This window comes from Heterodontus francisci, chromosome 4 (genome assembly GCF_036365525.1).
Source record: "Heterodontus francisci isolate sHetFra1 chromosome 4, sHetFra1.hap1, whole genome shotgun sequence".
Taxonomy (NCBI): Eukaryota; Metazoa; Chordata; class Chondrichthyes; order Heterodontiformes; family Heterodontidae; genus Heterodontus; species Heterodontus francisci.
The window spans coordinates 16,072,015-16,091,590 of NC_090374.1; the positions used below are offsets into that span (position 1 = coordinate 16,072,015).

Sequence of the window (19,576 nt, forward strand, 5' to 3'; positions counted from 1 at the left end):
ACTCCTCTTTCTTCAGCAATGTTACTACAGTTGCCTTCACAGTCCCAACAGAATATTCAAAGCAACAAATACATCATTACATAGATATCCCTCCTTAAAAACATCTGCTTTCCTGCCTTCCTCTCCTCTTTTAAGACCCTCCTTAATACCTGCCTCTTTGGCTTAGCTTTCGGTCACACATGCTAATATATCTTATTTTGGTTTAGCATTCATTTTTGTCTGTTTCGGTAAATTACCGTAGCACATTTTACTACATTAAAGTTCCCCCCACTATTGAGACAAAAACTACCCCTGCCCCGACCTACTTTTTTCCAGGTCTGGAGGCTGGAACGACTGTCTGATATCACACAGCTCGGAGCAGGTGGACTGTTGTGGGGGGGGTTCATTTTCAGCCCATAGCCTGCCTGCCATATATTAATGAGGCCCAGCTCTCAAAATGGACTGGGCTTCCCACCAGCACTATATGATGGCCCGATATTCAAAACCTCTCCCATCATAGAGTCATTATGGAACAGAAGGAGGCCATTCAGCCCATCAGTTCTATCTCCCCCATTCCGACAACACACATCTCCCCCAACTCCAGAATTCCCACATCCCCTCCATTTCCACATCTCACCCATTCCACTTATTCTCCACACTAGCCTCCTTCTACCCCACTTAATTTTACCCTAATACCCTAGTCCATTCCTTTCTCATGTATATAGCCATTTTCCCCTTAAATACACTCTTGGTGAGATTGACAATTGGTGCCCAACTTTGTGGTGTTGGCCAGTGTTTTCTCAGAACTAGACTGAGATTTCCCAAACTCATTTCATGTAAGACCCTTAAAGCCAGCAAACGAAGGAAACCTTATTTCCATTCTATTAGTCCTCAATTCCATCTCAAATTCCAGTGCATCACAGGCTCCTCTTTGCATAAAATCATTTTAATTTATTCATTTAAAGGATGTGGGCATCACTGACTAGGCCAATATTTATTGCCCTTCCCTAATTGCCCTTGAGAAAGTGGTGGTGAGACACCTTCTTGAATACAACTGAGTGGTTTTCAAGGCTATTTCATAGAGCAGTTAAGTGTCAACCACATTGCTGTATGTCTGGAGTCAGATCTAGGCCAGACCGGTTAAAGCCAGCAGATTTCCTTCACTAAAGGACATTAGTGAACCAGATGGGTTTTAATGGCAATCTTGTAGTTTCATAGTCATCATTACTGATAATAATTTTTTATTCCAATTTAATCAATTGAAACTAAATTTCCCAGCTGCCATGGTGAGATTTGAACTCATGTCCCTAGATCATTAGTCCAGGCCTCTGGATTATTAGTCCAGTGACATGTAGGATAGACCAGGTAAAGACAGCAGATTTCCTTCCATAAAGGGCCGATGTGTTTTTATGACAATTGATGACAGTTTTATAGCAGCATTATTCAGATTAGATTTCAATTCCAGATTTTTAATAATTAATTGAACACCGTGGTGGGATATGAACCCAGTGACATTAACAATACACCACCCTCTCTCCTTAAATGCTTTACTTTCCAACAAAAAGTAAATACAACTCTTTCTTAGATTCTTTTTGGTTAAAATATGGATAAAATGTAAATGTACCTTTCCTCATTATGCCAATATTCTAACTTCTGAAGCTCTGCGTCTGTTCCTGTCTTCCTCTTGTTCTGTCCACCTGTAGCTATCTCTTCCATTTCATTGCTCCACTTATCTGGAACAAAAACCTTCATGGGTCACATTCAACTAGTGTTAATTCAATTTACTGTTTAAATAACACAAATTACCTATGGGTATTTATAGTCACAAATAATCCTGAAATACAAAAACATATCAACTACATGAGGTATATACTTTAACAAGCAAAGCAACAGCATTTTGTCAAATGTTTTTGAACATAGTAAAAGACTGAGAGAAGCCAAAAATATATTTTAAAGCTCGTTAGAAAGTGACCAATTGCAAATCCATACAGCAATTGGGGCGGCACAGGGACGCAGTGGTTAGCGCCAGAGCCTCACAGCTCCAGCGACCCGGGTTCGATTCTGGGTACTGCCTGTGCAGTTTGCAAGTTCTCCCTGTGACCGCGTGGGTTTTTGCCGGGTGCTCCAGTTTCCTCCCACAGCCAAAGACTTGCAGGTTGATAGGTAAATTGGCCATTATAAATTGCCCCTAGTATAGGTAAAGGGAAGGTGGGGATGTGAGAGGGTAATGGGATTAATGTAGGATTAGTATAAATGGGTGGTTGAAGGTCGGCACAGACTCGGTGGGCTGAAGGGCCTGTTTCAGTGCTGTATCTCTAAATAAAAATAATTCATACCCAGATATTTAACATACTGGAGGGCAGATGGCTATACTCCAGTAACCTCTAAGATATGAAAGAAGAAATAGGTGAATTTTTTGAGATCCACAATCAAAGGTAGACTTTGAGCATTTCTGTCAGACAAAAAGGCATTTGAAACCATTGTAATGGAATTTGTGGTTCGAAAGCTTGTTTTTTTTAGACCCTAACTGAGAAGGAAACTAGAATTGAAACAGCAAAGGAAACAAAAGCTGAAACAGAAGCTGGAAGAACAACTTCAGGTTTCCGGGGAAACTGACACTGGTTAGAACTAGATAACAGGAGACAGAGTTCTCCCCAGACCAGGCAAATCAGGCAGGAGTTGAGCACTGGCCAGCAGAAGAAAGTGAAGACTGAATCCAGGAGCTGTTTCTGTCATTTAATGTAGCTGACTAACCAGACCCAGCCATACAGTGCACAGGTTGTTGCTGAAGGACTCGGATAAAGGGAAGACTGGTAAATCCACGTCATCAAGACTGTTGTGAGCAGAGCTGAGGAAGTTCTGGAGAAGTGCAGCTTGTGAAGACTGCACCCATGGAGTTCGGATTGCGAGAAGAACAGTGGCTAAATTATTTAAGAAAGGATATAATTGCATTGCAAGCAGTTCAAAGAAGGCTTACTCGACTGATTCCTGGGATGAGAGGGTTATCTTACAAAGAAAGGTTGGACAGGTTGGGTCTGTATTCACTGGAGTTTAGAAGGATGAGAGATCTTATTGAACCATACAAGATCCTGAGGGGACTTGACAGGGTGGATGTTGAAAGGATGTTGCCCCTTCTGGGAGAGACTAAAACTAAGGGGCACAGATTAAAAATAAGGGGTCTCCCATTTAAGACAGAGGAGGAGAAATGTTTTCTCTCAGAGGGTCGTGAGTCTGTGGAACTCTCTTCCCCGGAGAGCGGTGGAGGCAGGGTCATTGTTATTAAAGCAGAGGTAGACAGATTTTTGACAAACAAGGGAGTCAAAGTGTATTGGGGGTAGGCAGAAAAGTGGAATTGTTTCCACAAACAGGTCAGCCATGAATCTTATAGAATGGCAGAGCAGGCTCAAGGGGCCGAATAGCCTACTCCTGCTCCTAGTTCATATGTTCATATAAATTCTTGAAGAAAGGAGCTGAAAATCTACTTCAGAGTTGTGAAGAACTGTATGACTGTAATTGTTGGCATACGTGCCGAGTGCCTGCTCAGTGAAACTGTGAGACACATCTCTGCTGTATTTAAAGTTAGGATGTAATTTGTAATATATTGTTATGATCACCTGGTTCTTGGTTTGTATTAATTTTCTAGAGGTAACTTTTAATTTGGGAATTGAATTCTATTTTAATGCAAGACAAATGAAAACAGCTGTTTTGAGAAGCTGGCAAACAAACTTAGGGTGGTTAGAAATCAAAGGGTGGCCCATATTTATTTAGCAAGGTCATAATGTAAAGACCCTAAACAATGGGAGTCTCTCTGAACTTCTTTTAAGGAGACAGTGTGTCTGAAGCTGCCTCAGTCAGGGGTTTAAATTATTCATATGATTTCCCAGAACAAAGAGAAGATTTGGAATTGGAAATAATTAGCTTAAATTGCTATCTGGGACATCCCACATGTACCACATGGCTATGGAGATAGATGATGCAGGGGGTGCCTGTTGGTTTTTTGGTCTGTCTGCTTGCCAACAGACAAACAGTTGATTTTTGGACAAGCAGTTGATTTTTGGACAAGCAGTTGGCTTTTGGAAATCTGTTGGACAGACAGGGTATTGGTCACAGAGAAAGCAGTTGTCTTTTGGAAGTCAATTGGACTCAGGAGCAAAGAGGCTATCGGGAACCAAGGCGGTTCTGTTTTATGTAAGGCCCGCGCTCAAGCTGGGAAGTCCAGATTCAGGAGATATCACACCTCAGAAGACAGCTGAGTATTAAAGGAAATCAAAGTAAATTCCCAAGTACACTTTGGATAGATTCCAGGAGAAGTGAACAAACCGCCAAGATCCTTTAACATATAGGGGAGCTGGAGTTTAAAGTATACATCGTCAAGTTTTGTTAAGATTTTAAGTTTAAAATAAGGGTTTCCAAATTGTAGTGTTATGTTAGTAGTGTTTTGCTTTATTTAACTCTTGTAGAGTTTTTGTTTAAAATGTGAAATCTGATGGATTTGATTCTTTTAATTTGTTGGTGGTCCTCACGGAGATCATAACACCATCACTCCATGAAAAAAAGGTGGTAGTAAAAAAGTGCTGTTACCTTAGGAGATAAAATCCAAAGAGCTAACGTTGTTACTGTGTCACACTCACGAGAAGTGCAGCGATGTAAATACAGAACCAAACTGAAGAGTTATAAAAAATTGACTTTCCCTTTAAAAGTGGGCAATGTGCTGCAAAATAGCCGCCAAATTCGGACTGACTTGTCCTGTATATTCAAACTCACTGTCTGTTAAGGACAAAAGAATACATTCCGGGCTAAGAGGTGTCAATTACACCCATCCTGGGACCATCAAGAGACATTCCTGAATTGAATGGGTTCTTCTGAAACAAAGGTGTGAAGTAGCCGCATCCTGGGCCATTGTGTGGTCAGAACATGGAGGCGGCCATGTGTCTCCTAACAGAGGCTAATATGAGAGATTTTTACCTCAAAAGGTATCTCTTGGAGGGTTGGGGCGGGGGGGGGGGGGGGGGGGGTGGAGGAGAAAGAGAGAAAAAGAGATCACAAAAACCTTACCGAAAAGCAGTCCAGCCCAGGGCTGGGAAAAGCAGCCCAGCAAAAACTAAAAGAGCCCTGCTGCGAACTCTATACTTCAACTTGGTGCAGCAGAGAACTGAAAGTGACCACTGCCTCCAGTCCGAACTCTTAACCATTGGAAAACTACAAACACCCAGACCTGCAACTTTAAAAGAGAAGCTGTCCTCCAAGAACAAGTTTACTGTGAACCACGAACACCTGCCTCACTTCAAACCATTTAATATTTTTGTCTCTATCTATTCGTGTGTGTGTGTGTGTGTGTGTGTGTGTGTGTGTGTGTGAGAGAGAGAGAGAGAGAGAGAGAGTGGGTGAATGCGTGCATGGGTGTGGTTGCGACCATTTCGGGTTCAATAAATAGTTAATCTTCGGTTTTAAATCTACAATAAAACTTGTCATTGTCTGTTTATTTGACGACGAATAAAACACAAGAGGCGAAAACTTTAGTAACAAAGACACTTGTTGTTGTCGGTTAGGAGGTGAACAGTGGGATCAAGTCACACCATCACCCAACCTGGCCATAACAACTGAAAAGGACAGATTTCCTTCCTTAAAAGGAAGATCTATGTCAGCAAATTATGGGTATAAAAAGCAACTGTAGAGAACTTGCCACATTCATCATGGATAACTTGGCTCTGGTCTGTGAGCTGGTAGTTTGTGGGTTCAAGCCCCATTCCAGGATTTTAGCGAATAATGTAAGCTGCCACTTCAGTGAAGTACTGAGGGATTGCTGAAGGTGATATCTTTCAGTTAACACATTAAACTGAGATTTGTTTAGCTGCTTCTAGTGATTCAAATGGATTTTACAGATCCTACAGCAATATTCAATGAGCAAGAAGCTCTCGAGTATCCTAGCCAACAGTCCTTCCTCAACCAAAAATGGATTCCTTGGTCATTTACCTCATTGTTTTTGGGATCTTGCTAAGTGTAAAATGGCTACTGTGACAGACATCACACATGCCAAATGGAAAATATTAATTTTGTCGTATGGAACTCTGCTTGAGACTTTTACTAGACATTACAAATAACTTATAAGAAGCAGAACAGAACAGCTAAAGATGGCCACGCACCATTTGCATTAGAGAAGACAAAGACCGGCTGGGAGTCAGAGGTAATTACCTAGTTTAGCAAGAATGATACGGGTGCACTCTGATTCAATTACCTAGAATGTGTTTTGTCAATAGTGGTGATCAAAAGCCATCGACACCCGTTGATTTTGAAAGAGCCACCCCCCGCCCCCCACCAAGTATGTCTGAAGAACTTTGAATTTCAAAAAACCTTCCAGAAACTTCTGCTTTCAAACATAAGAAGGGAGGGAGAGAGAAAATAGGGAACTATAGACCTGTTAGCCTTACATCAATAGGAGGGAAAATGTTAGAGTCTATACCAAAATTAACGCACATGGGACAGGAGGTAATATACTGGCATGGATTAAGGATTGGTTAACAGGCAAAAAGCAGAGAGTAGGAATAAACAGGTCATTCGCGCGTTGGCAGACTGTGACTAGTGGGGTACCACAGGGATCAGTGCTTGGAGCCACAATTTCAAAATAAGGGGGAAGCCACTTAGGACAGAGATGAGGAAAAATTTCTTTACTCAGAGGGTTGCGAATCTTTGGAATTCTCTACCAGGGCTATGGAAGCTCAGTCATTGAGTATATTTAATGTAGAAATTGACAGATTTCTAAATATCATTGACATAAAGGGATATGGGGATAGTGTGGGAAAAAGGCATTGAAGTGGAATATCAGCCATGATTATACTGATTGGCGGAGCAGGCTCAATGGGCTGAATGGCCTACTCCTGCTCCTATGTTCCTATGTTCTTGGCACCATTACTGAGACTAGCTTTTAATTCCAGATTTTTATTAATTAATTGAATTAATTAATTAAACTTAAATTCCGCCAGCTGCCATGGTGGGATTTGAACTAGTGCCTCCAGGGCATTAGCCTAGGCCTCTGCATTACTAGCCCAGTGACATTACCATTATGCCACTATCCCCCCATTATTTTGAAGAGTAGGGGACTTATCCTTGGTGTCCTGGCCAATATTTCTCCCTCAATCAACATCACAATAACAGATTGTCTGGTCATTATCACATTGCTATTTGAGGGATCTAGTGTGCCAGTTGGCTGCTGCGTTTCTACATTACAACAGTGACTACACATCACAAGTACTTCATTGGCTGTAAAGTGCTTTGAGATGTCTGATGGTCGTGAAAAGCACAATATAATTACAAGTCGTTTTTTAGTTGTATGCAAGTGGTGGGTATTAACTGGGGATTCACTTGTGCCCCTTTATATTGACACAGACTGAAACTGTGGTTGTTGGTTTAGGAGGTGTGTCTTTAATGTGTAAATCTGTAAATAAAAGTTTATAAAAGTGTGTCAAGATTTGCTCCAGTTCTATCCTTTACCCACTGTCTTTCTTGAATATTAACACTTAATTCTGGTATCATCCTTGTAAATCTATTTTGCATTTTCTCCAGTGTTTCTACATCCAGAGACCAGGGACTGAATTTTCCCCATGGAGGTTCCTGAATCTGCCTCCGGTAGGAAACTGATTAAGGGTAAGATTTTCATGTGGGTGAGCCCTGAATTGGCATGGAGAGAGATTTCCTGTCCCATTAAGGACAGCAGGCAGACTCGCAAAGCTAGAGGGCCAATCAGATGCCTATCAGCTTCAGATGAGCACCCACCCGGCTGCAGTACAAGAAAAGTAACACAAACGGCACCTCAACAAGAAGGTGCTCTCTCAGCCACTTTTTAAAAACTTTAAATAAAAAACAAAAAAGCAGCCAGACCACCACTGTTGAGTAGAGGGGTAACCCTTCTACAAGGTGGCCTTTGACTGCACCTCCACTTAGGCTGGTAGGAAGTGCCTGCAGGCCTGCCAGGAGCGCTGACACCCCAGCCTATCGCTGGGTGACTGTCTCCAGGCAGTTCACCTGCCCCCGTCACGTCAGGAACTGAAGGCTGACTGGAAAATCCCAGTCGGCCATCGAACTTACCCTTGACAAGGTTCTTAAGGAGTCAAAACACCCTTCCCAGGCCCAAACCCACGTTGGCTAAAGTGGCTGACATTGGGAATGGGTCAGGAAGACGGCATGCTGGCCTTCTAATGTTTGGCCCTGTCGGTTTCCAGTCCCGACATCGGCCAGTCCCAAAAATTCAGCCCCAGAATTGTGCCTAGTGCTCCAATGTGGTCTAAGCAAGGTTCCATATAGGTTTAGCATAACATTTCTGCTTTTGTATTCTATTCCTCCAGAAATGAACTCCAGTGCTGTGTTTGCACTTTTTATGACCTTGTTAATCTGTATTGCTACTTTTAATAATTTATCTTATAATTCCTCCTAGAAACTTCCAGTAACAAGATTTGTGCAGAATCTAGTTATTAAATCAGTTTTCAAATGTGTTAAAAGTCTACGCAATACATAAAAATAATGTTAAGTACATATACCCTGGGTGGTTTCTGCCTGTGTTGCAATCAAAGCTGAGACATCAGTCATCAGATGATGCATCATGGCTAGGTCTGCAAGTGCTGTCATGGAGTTGGCCACCATTTCCACACTGGAAAGGATGGGCTCTAAGCTCTACATGATGCCCTGGGCTAAGTTAGAGCCAAGCTTCTCCAAGCTCCTTGACAGTGACAACTGGTTTTCGGACACGCCTGCACCAAGCATTTCTGTGTGTGTGCCTATCAGCCTTTTCCTGTACACCATCCCATCGAAGTCCTCATCTGAGTCCTCTTCAGTAGAACCCAAGTATAAAAGTATAAGCGTCCGAGATAGAGTGGATAGGAAGGATCTATCTCCCTTAGTAGAGAGGTCAATAACCAGGGGGCATAGATTTAAAGTAATTGGTAGAAGGATTAGAGGGGAGTTGAGGAGAAATATTTTTACCCAGGAAGTGGTGGGGGTCTAGAACTCAGTGCATGAAAGGCTGGTAGAGGTAGAGACCCTCATTGAATTTAAAACATGTTTGGATATGTACTTGAAGTGCTGTAACCTGCAAGACTATGGTCCAACACATGTCGTCAGGTCCCGTGGGGTTCGGGTCGGGTAGCCATGCTCTAGTCTGTTCTGCAAATCTCAACATTAAGATCAGCATCAATTTCTGAATAGCGTTTGTCACAATATTTTATTCTTAAAGGATTGTTTACTGGAATTTGCACAGAATATTAGACGTTTCATGGAAAAATTACCTTCATTTCTTTTTAGGAATAAATTAATCAGTTTTAGAAGCTATTATACAGAATAAGGTTATGAGGAATTTGAAATGGACACAGATGTGTTGAATTAATTATTTTTCTATAACTAAAGTCAAAAAATCTAATAGATTAATTTTCAAATTATAGTTTGATCTGTTAGGAATATTATACACTTCCTTATTATTGCTTTAGTTGCATATCTTCCCCAACAAACAATAAATAGGTACATAGTTCATTAATCAATAATGGTAAAAAAAATTAGTTACAGAAAACAGGTTTTAACTTCTATTGAAATATATTCAGACAGAAAAGATCTGCATTTATACAGCACCTTACCACATCCCTGGGAGACATCCCACTGTGCTAAGAAGTGCAACAGCTGGCCGTCAATGTGCACACAGCAAAATGTCACAACACCAATGAGATAACTGACAAGTTTTGGGGTAGTGATGGTTAACTGAGAAACGTTGGCCCAGGACACAAGACTTTGCTTCAAATTGTGCCACAGAACCTTTAACGTCGGTCTAAAATAGGGCCTCAGCTCATCTTAATGATGTCCACCTTCAGTACTACACAGAAGTGTCGGTCTAGATTGTGTGCTCAACTCCTTTGAGGCTGGCCAGATGGATCAAAATGGTCTTTTCGTAGACCTGCACATTGCTACGTTCCAAAGTACAAGAATGGGCTTGAGCTCACAAGCTTCCCTCTGTGACGTAACTTAGCCAAGCTTAGACAACAAGCAAACGCAAAACCGACATATATGCAGTCCTCATGAAATCAAAATAGTGTACTTGTGGTAAAATGCTTTTCCTTATTCTGTCGTAGCTCATGTAACTTATTTAAATATTTAAGTTTAAACCCAATTTAATAGAAGGATATTTATGCTTTGTCTGTAGCTGCAAAAATCTAATTTGGCTCGCTATGACAATCCCTTGTGACAACTCACAGCATTTGTTGTTTCCTGAGTTTTGCATTCTCCTTGTGTGCTCATATCGTATAGCTTTGATAATCTGCTGAGCCTGTGTAGATAATTGTTTGTGGTAAAGATCCAATCCAGCACACCAGTTATGAGACTCTCTGTTCTCCATCTTTTTTGCATGGATGCTAACCAAACAGAAAAAGAAAATATCATAAATCCTAACTGCTCTCAGATTCTTAAAATTCCTTCCTATTTGAAGTATTGACACTACTCCAAATAGGAGCATTAAATGACTACAAAAAATATTTTCATACCTTGAACACAAGTTGAAAGTAGCATTTATTATTCAACACCATCCATCTCCATGATGATATTCCTTCAGTTTTATTTACATCAAAAAATTAACTTTTTGGACAATTGTTTTCATTAGTAATTCAAACATAACTATTTCCTAATAATTCATTTACTGCACTGTTTAAATATTTTGAAGTAACCAATGTAGATAACACCCCAAAGTGAATAACTGACACTAATAAAACTATCACTGGACTGGAGTTAATACAACTCTGAATTAAGAATACCCTGTATTCATTAGAAAGTTTCATACCTTATACATTTATATACACACTTAAGTAAACAAAATGCAAAGTATTGACTAGAAAAATCATTTTAAGACTTTCCAAACTGATTTATTTCTAAACTTCTTTACAAGGCAATTGAGAATCATTAAATATTTCACAACAGGTATATAACGTTCAAGTGAGTTAAGATGGCAAAGTGCTAAAGATCAAGGGGATAATCAGCTTGACTGTGTAGTCTGTGTCTATTTCCCATGATTATGTTCCACAAAAAAATAATTATAGGAAATATTTTTCAGATTTTCTTTTTACGACTTAATTGCAACTCTTTACCTTTTGTTGGTTTCTGTAATTGTGCCTTACAAAGTAACTGCAACAATAAAGTTGTTAGCATTATTGCAACCAATCCAAAGGATGGAAAGTATTTTCTGGGCCTGTGCACTATGTTCTTTAAGGATATGTTGGAGGGGTTTCTTAAGTACATCTAGTAATGCTTTATAAGTACCCATCAACAGCAAGATTGTCTCAAAGTCAGGGATGCATTTTATGGATTTTCCTTTGCTGAATTTATTTCAGGAAGTACCATTGCTACTGAATAGGGAGGGTTGTGCCTGACTATATTGAGTAACAGGTAGGGTAAACGGCAACAGACTGAACAGCAATTTTTTCCCACTTTTTTTTTGTATGTTAATTTAACTCTTTTCCATTTAACACTACACTTGTTAATTGAGAGAAGACAACAAATGTACAATACTGGCAACTTCAATACCAACAGCAGAGTAAAGGGTGTGTTGCTTAATATGAGTAATAGTCTTCAACCAAATAAGAGCTTCGACACATCATCTGATGATAGTAGTTGAACATGGACTACAACATGAAAAAAGGTACAAGGAAGGATCATTTAGTTACTCAGTCTGGGTCTTTCAGGTTCATTTTGGCTGGGGACAGTGGGGGGAGGGGTGGTGTGAAATCCAAAGATCAAGAAAGCTGAATGGCAGTTACACAAATGAGGGAAAAGACACAACTAATCCCATGGAAACCACTATGTCAAAGTGATGAGAGATTATGATAGATCGAGAAAAATTATTCCCTCAGATAAGGGGGTCAACAACCAGAAGTCATAGTTTTAATATCATTGGCAAAAGATCTAGAGAGGAGATTAGAATTTTTTTCATTTAAAACCACTATGTCACTATGAGTATTACAGGTTCTCAAGTCAAGTTGCTAAGAGCGCCATAACTTGAAAAAATTTAGAAATCTAAAAACGTGCAAGGTCCAATAGCTCCACAACTGCAAGTGTTGATAGGACAAAATACATCCACATGGGTCAAGATGAGCATATTAAACTAACACAGTAAGATTCTGTTCGAAAGGTAACTGCCAAATGCAGTTCTAGTGCTATTGCGCCTCTTCCATCCTTTGCATCAAATTAGGAAATATAGTTTTATGCAAATTTCAAAGACTTCAAGATATCTCTGTACATTGGGTAAAAGAGTGCATAACAGGGCCTAACAGTACACAGTCAACAAAGCCAATCACTGCAATCTTTTGTAGCAAGGAGCTTCAATCGGACCATTGTGTGAGAGAATATGATGCTGTAACAAAGGTGGGGAATACATCAAGAAGCAGACAGCAGAATTAGAAACAGGAGACCCTCCCTGATCAATGCCTTCAGTCTTTTGAGGACGGGACATCCAAAATTGACTGGCAACACGGTGAACCTCTAAAAAAGCCATTAACGGTTCTATACAAAGGATGACTTCTTAAACTAATTCAAAGTAAAACTGGAGAATGCTTAAGGACATGAAGCAGTAGTGAAGATAGCGACCAATTAGGTCTGAAGAGACAGTCAGGGACCTGCAGAATGAGTTAGATAAAATATGTAAGTGAGTAGAATGTGGGCAGATAAAATTTAATACAGACAAGGAAGAAAAATGAGAAACACAAATACTCTACATTGAAACAGCTAAGAGTGAAACTGAAAGTGATCTATTTGTATTAGCTGACAGTGCTCCACATGTTTATTCACTGTGCAGCAGCAAACAAAGTAAATAGAATGCTGAACTATATTGTTAAAATTGAGCACAAGTCAGAAGTTATTCATGAACTCTAGAGCTCTAGTTAGGCTATGCATTTTGTGCCACGTATCATCAAGTGCTAACTGTCCACTTGCACTGCTGCCTCAACCCAACCCTACAACTCTTACACTGCTTCGTGTGTATACTCATATTCCAGCAGGGCACACAATCTGCAACATACAATTGAAAGCTTTGGTGCCTATACGGCCAAGAGTTCATACACAAGAGTCATATTGAGACAGAAGCTAGCTGTGAGATCTATTAATAATGTACAGAATGAGCTGTAGTTTAAGCAAACATCTGTCACTTTGCATTGACCCTTCAACTTAGAATATTTGAGGACCACTTCTCTGCTTGTAAAACTGGCACCAAATACAAGGGAATAAATCTGAACTGGAGGAATGGTTAATTATAAACCCTTGATTCCCTTAAGGAAGTCAGTCTGAACATCCTTCCAAATTATAGAATCATACAGCACAGAAGCATTCTTTTCAGCCCATTGTGTCTGAGCTTTGAAAAAGCTACCCAATAGGTTCCACTCCTATGCTTTTTCCCCGTAGCCCTGCAATTTTCTCTCTTGCTCATATTTATCCAATTCCCTTTTTAAAGTTCCTATTGAATCTGCTTCCACCATCCTTTCAGGCAGTACAACTCGCAGCATAAAAAAAATCTCCATCTCACCTCTGGCTTTTTTGCCAATTATTTTAAATTTGTGCCCTCTAGTTACTAGCCTTTCATACCACTGGAAATAGCTTCACCTGCTCTTAAAAACTCCTCACTTTTACCTTTTCTGTTCAAAGGCAAACAAGCCCAGCTTCTCTAGTCTTGCACGTAACTGAAGTCCCACACCCCAGTAACATATTGTCAAATCTCTTCTGCACCCTCTCAAAAGTCTTGGCATACTTCCTAAAAGGCAGTGTTCAGAATTGGACACAATGCTCCGGCTGACGTCTTACCAGAAATTTACAAGCCTTAGCATAACTTCCTTGCTTTTGTACTCGATGCTTTTATTTGTAAAGCAAAGGATCTCGCATTAACGGCCTTGTCAACTTATGCTGCCACTTTGAAAAATGTCTACATAAAACCATCTCTCTGCTCCTGCACTCTTAAAATTGCATTATTAATCTAGGTTGCCTCTGCTCAAAATGCAGTGATCGGGGCAAGGGCAAGCTACAGGCCTCTCACATACTCAGACTTCTTACCTTCCAGCTCTTATGTCTTATCCCCTCTCTCACTCTTGCAAAAGCTTACACAACCATTGTAAATTACAGCAAAAGCTCTGTTCAAAGGGGTATCTTTGAACCAACATTGCAACCTGTTCACTTTTCTGTCACTGTAGTAGCGTACCAGAACAAGACAGCACTGCATCCCTCAATATTTTTTTGCAAGTACAGGTTTAACCATTCTCTAGTATAGGTGTAGTTAATGAGCTTCAGAAGGCAGCATCAGGTGGTACATGGATTTGTGAGGACAAGCAAGAGCGTACCTGGGTTTCTGCAACTGCCATCCACAACTTTATAATGTAGAAACTGAGGCAGTGCTGTAACAGCAGCTGTGATAGGCTGCTGCTAGTGGGAAAGAAAATAAAATTGCTGGTTCCGTTGGCTGATGGGCTGTCTCATACTACGAGTAGTACATTGGCTGATGAAATGATCTCTACATTAGACTGGAATGGAGCAGACACGAATAAAACGTTGAAGGTACTAATGACTTTGCCTGCCATTGGCATAACTATTGCATCGTCTACAAGCACATCTGTGACAGCTGCCCAGTACCAGATGTAATGGTTTCTGTGCTAACCCAGAGTCTGTTGCTCTATTATTGACAGATAGGTATGCCTTTAGAAATGGCTTGTGGAATGGAGGAAGAGTCTGCCAGTTTGGCTCTACTGCATGCTAAGCTGCGTGGCAGATTTTTACTTATACCACTTCAATCATGGAAAACTATTATTGGATTAATTAAAATAAACCATATTAATTTTTAAATTGCATAGCCAACCATCACAGAACTGTGAAGCTTCCCATTAATTTCTTGGTACCATCCCAATAGAAAATCAGTTTGCAGTAGGGTTTGGGTGGGACTGATTGCCACATAAGTTTGCAGAAACCAGCAAGCAGGAAATATATTCTATTTTTTCATGGAATTTACAGCACAGAAGCAGGCCATCCCTCCCAACTGGTTTATGTCAGCATTTATGCTCTACGTAAGCCTCCTCCCAGCCTAACACTATAGCATATCCTTCTATTCCTTTCTTCGTGTACTTCTCCAATTCCCTTAAATGCATCTGCACTATTCACCTCAACTACTCCCCGTAAAGAGTTCAATATTCTCACCACTCTCTAGGGAATTCAGGAGAAACTTCCTTTATCCATTAGAATCATTAGTAACTCAAATATTTATGACCCCTACTTTTATTCTCCCTTTCAAATGGAAACATTTTCTTTATATCTACAGATCAAGCCTTTTTTATAATTTTAAAGACTTCTATTTAAGTCAGCCTTCTCTGTTCGAGAGAAAGAGCCCCAGGCTCTTTCCTGATAGGTACAGCCTCCGAGTTCTGGTAGCAGTGCCTCTTTTGTAATATGTAGACAAGAACTATGTGCAGCATTCCAAGTGTAGTCTAACCAAACTCCTATACTCTCTGCTTTTCATTTCTATTCCTCTAGAAATGAACCTATGTTTCGTTTTTATTTTTGATATCTTTTTTAAACTTTTAGTGATTTGTATATCTGTACCGCTAGATCGCTTTGCTCCTCTACCCCATTTAGACTCTTGCATCCCAAGGAGTATGTGGCCTCTTTATCCTTCTTACCAAAAAGGAGTGACAGCTTACACTGGGAGTCCCTCTCTCTCTCTTTAAAAAGGCCCAGTTTTTGTAAACAAATTTTGTACTCAGCTTGTTGGAGGCACTGGCAAGGCTACATTGATTATTCATCCCCAGTGGCCCTGAGGACATTTAGAGTTAACCATGTGGTACTGGAATTATACATAGGCCAGACCATTCTTGTATCTGCAGTGCTCCATACTTAACATGCCAGTGTCTATCATCAGCAAAATGAAATATGAGTAAAGCTGAAGATCCCAAGGCCTGCATTTGTGTGTCTTTTTTTTTCAGTTGTGTGTATTGGATATTCTTACTGCTGATCGTATTTTGGTTGTAAATGTCATAGTTGCCACCAAAGTTTGAGGAAAGGAATTTATCTTGGAAAGCCAAGAGGCAACATAAACAGAGTAGAAACCCAGCTAAACACCTCTTCTTCCTTGCCTTTGTACTATTAGAAATGGAGGGTGACCAAGAAAATCTCCCCCTATTATCTAAGATACCTATACTAAAACTGTCTCAATAAAAAGTAAGGCTCAGCCTTTTTTATTATTCGTTTCATGGGATGGGGGCGTTGCTGGCAAGGCTAGCATTTGTTGCCCATCCCTAATAATCATACATAATGAATACTTATGCATAATTAGGATAGTTAGAAAAAGCTCTTCTCTGCAAAAAAAATTAAGCAAAATGTTGTCACTATTTAGAGACACAAGGAGCAGTAATCAACTGATGACAATAAATTTGCAGATTATAGTTGTGATATTTACAATTAAAGCAAAGTGGCAATTCAACTCATGATAGCATTCTCAAATTCAAAGGTAATTAGTTCAAACCTCACACTTCATTGCAGTACTGAGGGAATTCTGCATTGTTGGAGGTACTATCTTTTGAATGAGTCATTAAATTGAGGCCCCACCTGCTGCTAGACGGACATAATAAATCCCAGGGCACTATATACAAGAGCAGCAGAGGTTTTCCATAGTACTGCCTAAACCTACACTAGCAGAATGGATTAACTGGTCATTTATACAATTGCTGTGTGCAAATTAATTGCCACATTTGCCTATAAACCGCAACTGCACACTCCAGTAATTCACTGGCTGTGAAATGTTTTGGGACATCTTGGGATGTGAAAGGCACCATCTCAATTCCAATTTTGCTTGTACCATACTAATTACCAACAACAACAAAAAAAATCCTCTTATATAGATTTGAGAATACAGGAATCTCAAACACTGATCAGAAATATTTACTTTTCATGGTTAACAATGAAATAAGAGGATGCTCAAATCTCCAAGTCACCACTAAAAACAAGTCTATAGCTGCACTTTAATTGAATCAAATTAAAATAAGTATAGATGTCTGGCAAAAAAAATGTCTGAAAAATTCTACACATACATAGAAAACAATTTAGAATAAAAATGCTCGAACAGAATGTACATTTCTCCATCATAAATTGAGGATTTTCTTTCTTCAGTTTTCCAATCTTGCTATACAATTATCCATAGATGGTCAAGATAGAAAAGTTACTTTTCAGAAGCATTTTAATCATGTTTCATCTATCAAGTTTTCTGCTTGCAGGTTACACATCAACTCTCTGATCCAATGTTCTGAGCCCTAACTTTCCTTTCCAGATTCTCCACAATCTTCTTCAGTTTGTCAGGATCTTGGAAGAAATAAACATAAAGAACTCTCTCGCCTTGAAGATTCAAGTTGCTTGCCAAAATTTGCCGTTTTGACTTTTGGTTATCAGCGATATTCCGAATGATTTGGGGAAGTCTCTGCAATTGGCATTCCAATCTCTGAAGAGGTTCGGACAGTTCCTTCAAAATAAATATATCAATCATCAACATTTAGATTGGTACCGGTGAACACTAGCTAATCACTAAAAAAGTTATTAGAAATATACACTTAAGGCAGCACTGATGTGAATAACTACTCTGGCAATATTTTGTTGTTCATTTATTCTAAATGCAGTTAGCAGTCCCTAAGCATCAATTTTTACGCTCAAGGAGAAGAACAGAACGTTTTGATTTATCAACGTCAGTATCGAGCACTCGGGTCAGACGTATCACAAGTCCAGTGGCTGAAATCAGTTCTGATGAAAGGTCACAGACCTGAGACGTTAACTCTGCTTCTCTCTCCACAGATGCTGCCTGACCTGCTGAGTATTTCCAGCACTTTCTGTTTTTATTAAGGCTGAAATCTACTCTGCCCCAACCCTGGAACAGAATCTAAATTGTGCCAGCCACTTTTTCTCATTTCAACACCAGTTCTCAGTAGTCGCTTCAACTTCCTAGAATGCACCAAGGCTCCTTCGACAGCACCTTCTAAACCCATGACCTCTACCATCTAGAAGGACAAGGGCAGCAGACGCATGGGAACGTCACCACCTGCAAGTTCCCTACCAAGCCACACACCATCCTGACTTGGAACTATATCACCGCTCCTTCACTGTTGCTGGGTCAAAAGCCTGGAACTCCCGTCCCAACAGCACTGTGGGTGTACCTACACCAGATGGATTGCTGCAGTTCAAGGCTCATCACCACCTTCTCAAGGGCAATTAAGGTTGGGCAATAAATGCTGGCCTAGCCAGCGACACCAAATCCCATGAACGAATAAAAACAAAACCTAATAACAGCAAAATTACCTCACAACGAAGCAGAAGTTGCTTAGAACCCGAATAAGTTACACTCTGAAGTCTCTCAACATCACATTCCAGTGCAGACCAGAGGTAAGACTGCTCACGCCTAGTTGTTCCCAACTGGTCCTTTAATGAAACAACTTCCTGCTGTAGGTTTCTGGCTTCCTGTTCCAGAGCACTGTAAGTCCTGAATAGTTGCTGTTTGTTGTCTCCATCGAAAATCTGACAGAGCCTGAAATAAAAACAAAAAAAAGTTTTGGAATATAACATTTAAATAGCAGAAAAATAAAACCAACTATCACTGAAAACCTGCTTGCTGCAGCATTAAGATCAGAATGCTTTAAGTTCAAGAAATTGTAATTCATCATTTTCACACACATTGGACTGGATTTTATGCTGTTCCCTATGGTGTGTTTGGAGGAGCTGAGGGCATTTAATCAGATGGGATGTTGACGGGTGGGGATCCCAGCACCTTCCCACCTCTACCCCGATTAAATACATGACAGGAAGGCCTGTTGATGGCCTTCTCCCCCACCCCCCACTAATAATAGAGACCCTGAAGTGGCAATTGATTCCCAATTAAAGGCCTCTTCCCGCCACAGCTAGTATTAACCCAGCGGGAGGCAGGCCTGTTGCCATGTGGGGTACACAGCATGCAAACCCATGTAACTTGCTTGCTGGCTCCCCTGGAGTGGGGAGGCGCTCGTTCAAAGGCACTCAGTGCTTGATCGAGGGACCCGGCAGCCGGAAGGGGGGTGCCCAATTGAGAGTCACCCCACTGTCCTTGTTCCCAACTCCTCTGCATCCCGCGACACACCACCCACCAGAGTCTGGAATCCGGCGCCAACCCGGGCCTCAGGTGATTGTCCTCTCACAGCAGCCACTGCCTCCCTGGTGACACTGCTGAACAAAAGAGCTGCCAGTCTCTGATTGGCCACCAGCTCTCAGTGGGTGGGATTTTGGCCCCCAGGGTTCTTGATCGTAGGGAAGGCCTGCCGCTCTCAACTTTAGTGCCTGATTGGCACTTAATTCGGCAGCCTCCCTGAAAGGAGGCGATGCAGGGTTCTCACCAGCTCTTCAGCCAGTGGGCAAGACCCCCGTCACCTACATTAAATACCACCCATTATTTTACATTTCCAAACATTGCATCTTCCTGCCCCCCCTCCCCCCCAGCAAGTAAATATGGTCAAATTGTGGAGAAAGTTAAGACTACACTAAACCAATGTAATATTTACAATTTCTTCAAAATATTTCTATGATTTGTCTGCCATTAGCA

The 19,576-nt window shown here is 40.7% G+C and overlaps 1 protein-coding gene across 11 annotated transcripts in view; it reads right to left on the minus strand.

Moving 5' to 3' along the window:
• Positions 1–19,576, minus strand: part of poln (polymerase (DNA directed) nu) — a 549,154-nt gene that overhangs the window by 502,829 nt on the left and 26,749 nt on the right. For 9 of the 11 annotated variants that reach the window (XM_068029206.1, XM_068029207.1, XM_068029213.1 and 6 more), the window contains exons 2-3: positions 10,207–10,364; positions 1,604–1,712 (exon numbers count right to left, since the gene is read on the minus strand). In XM_068029206.1, the coding sequence (XP_067885307.1) occupies positions 1,604–1,712; positions 10,207–10,348 (251 nt within the window). In that variant the 5' untranslated portion in view covers positions 10,349–10,364. Of the gene's footprint in view, positions 1–1,603; positions 1,713–10,206; positions 10,365–19,576 lie in introns of those variants that run through there. The other 2 variants (XM_068029211.1, XM_068029216.1) reach the window with 2 other exon arrangements.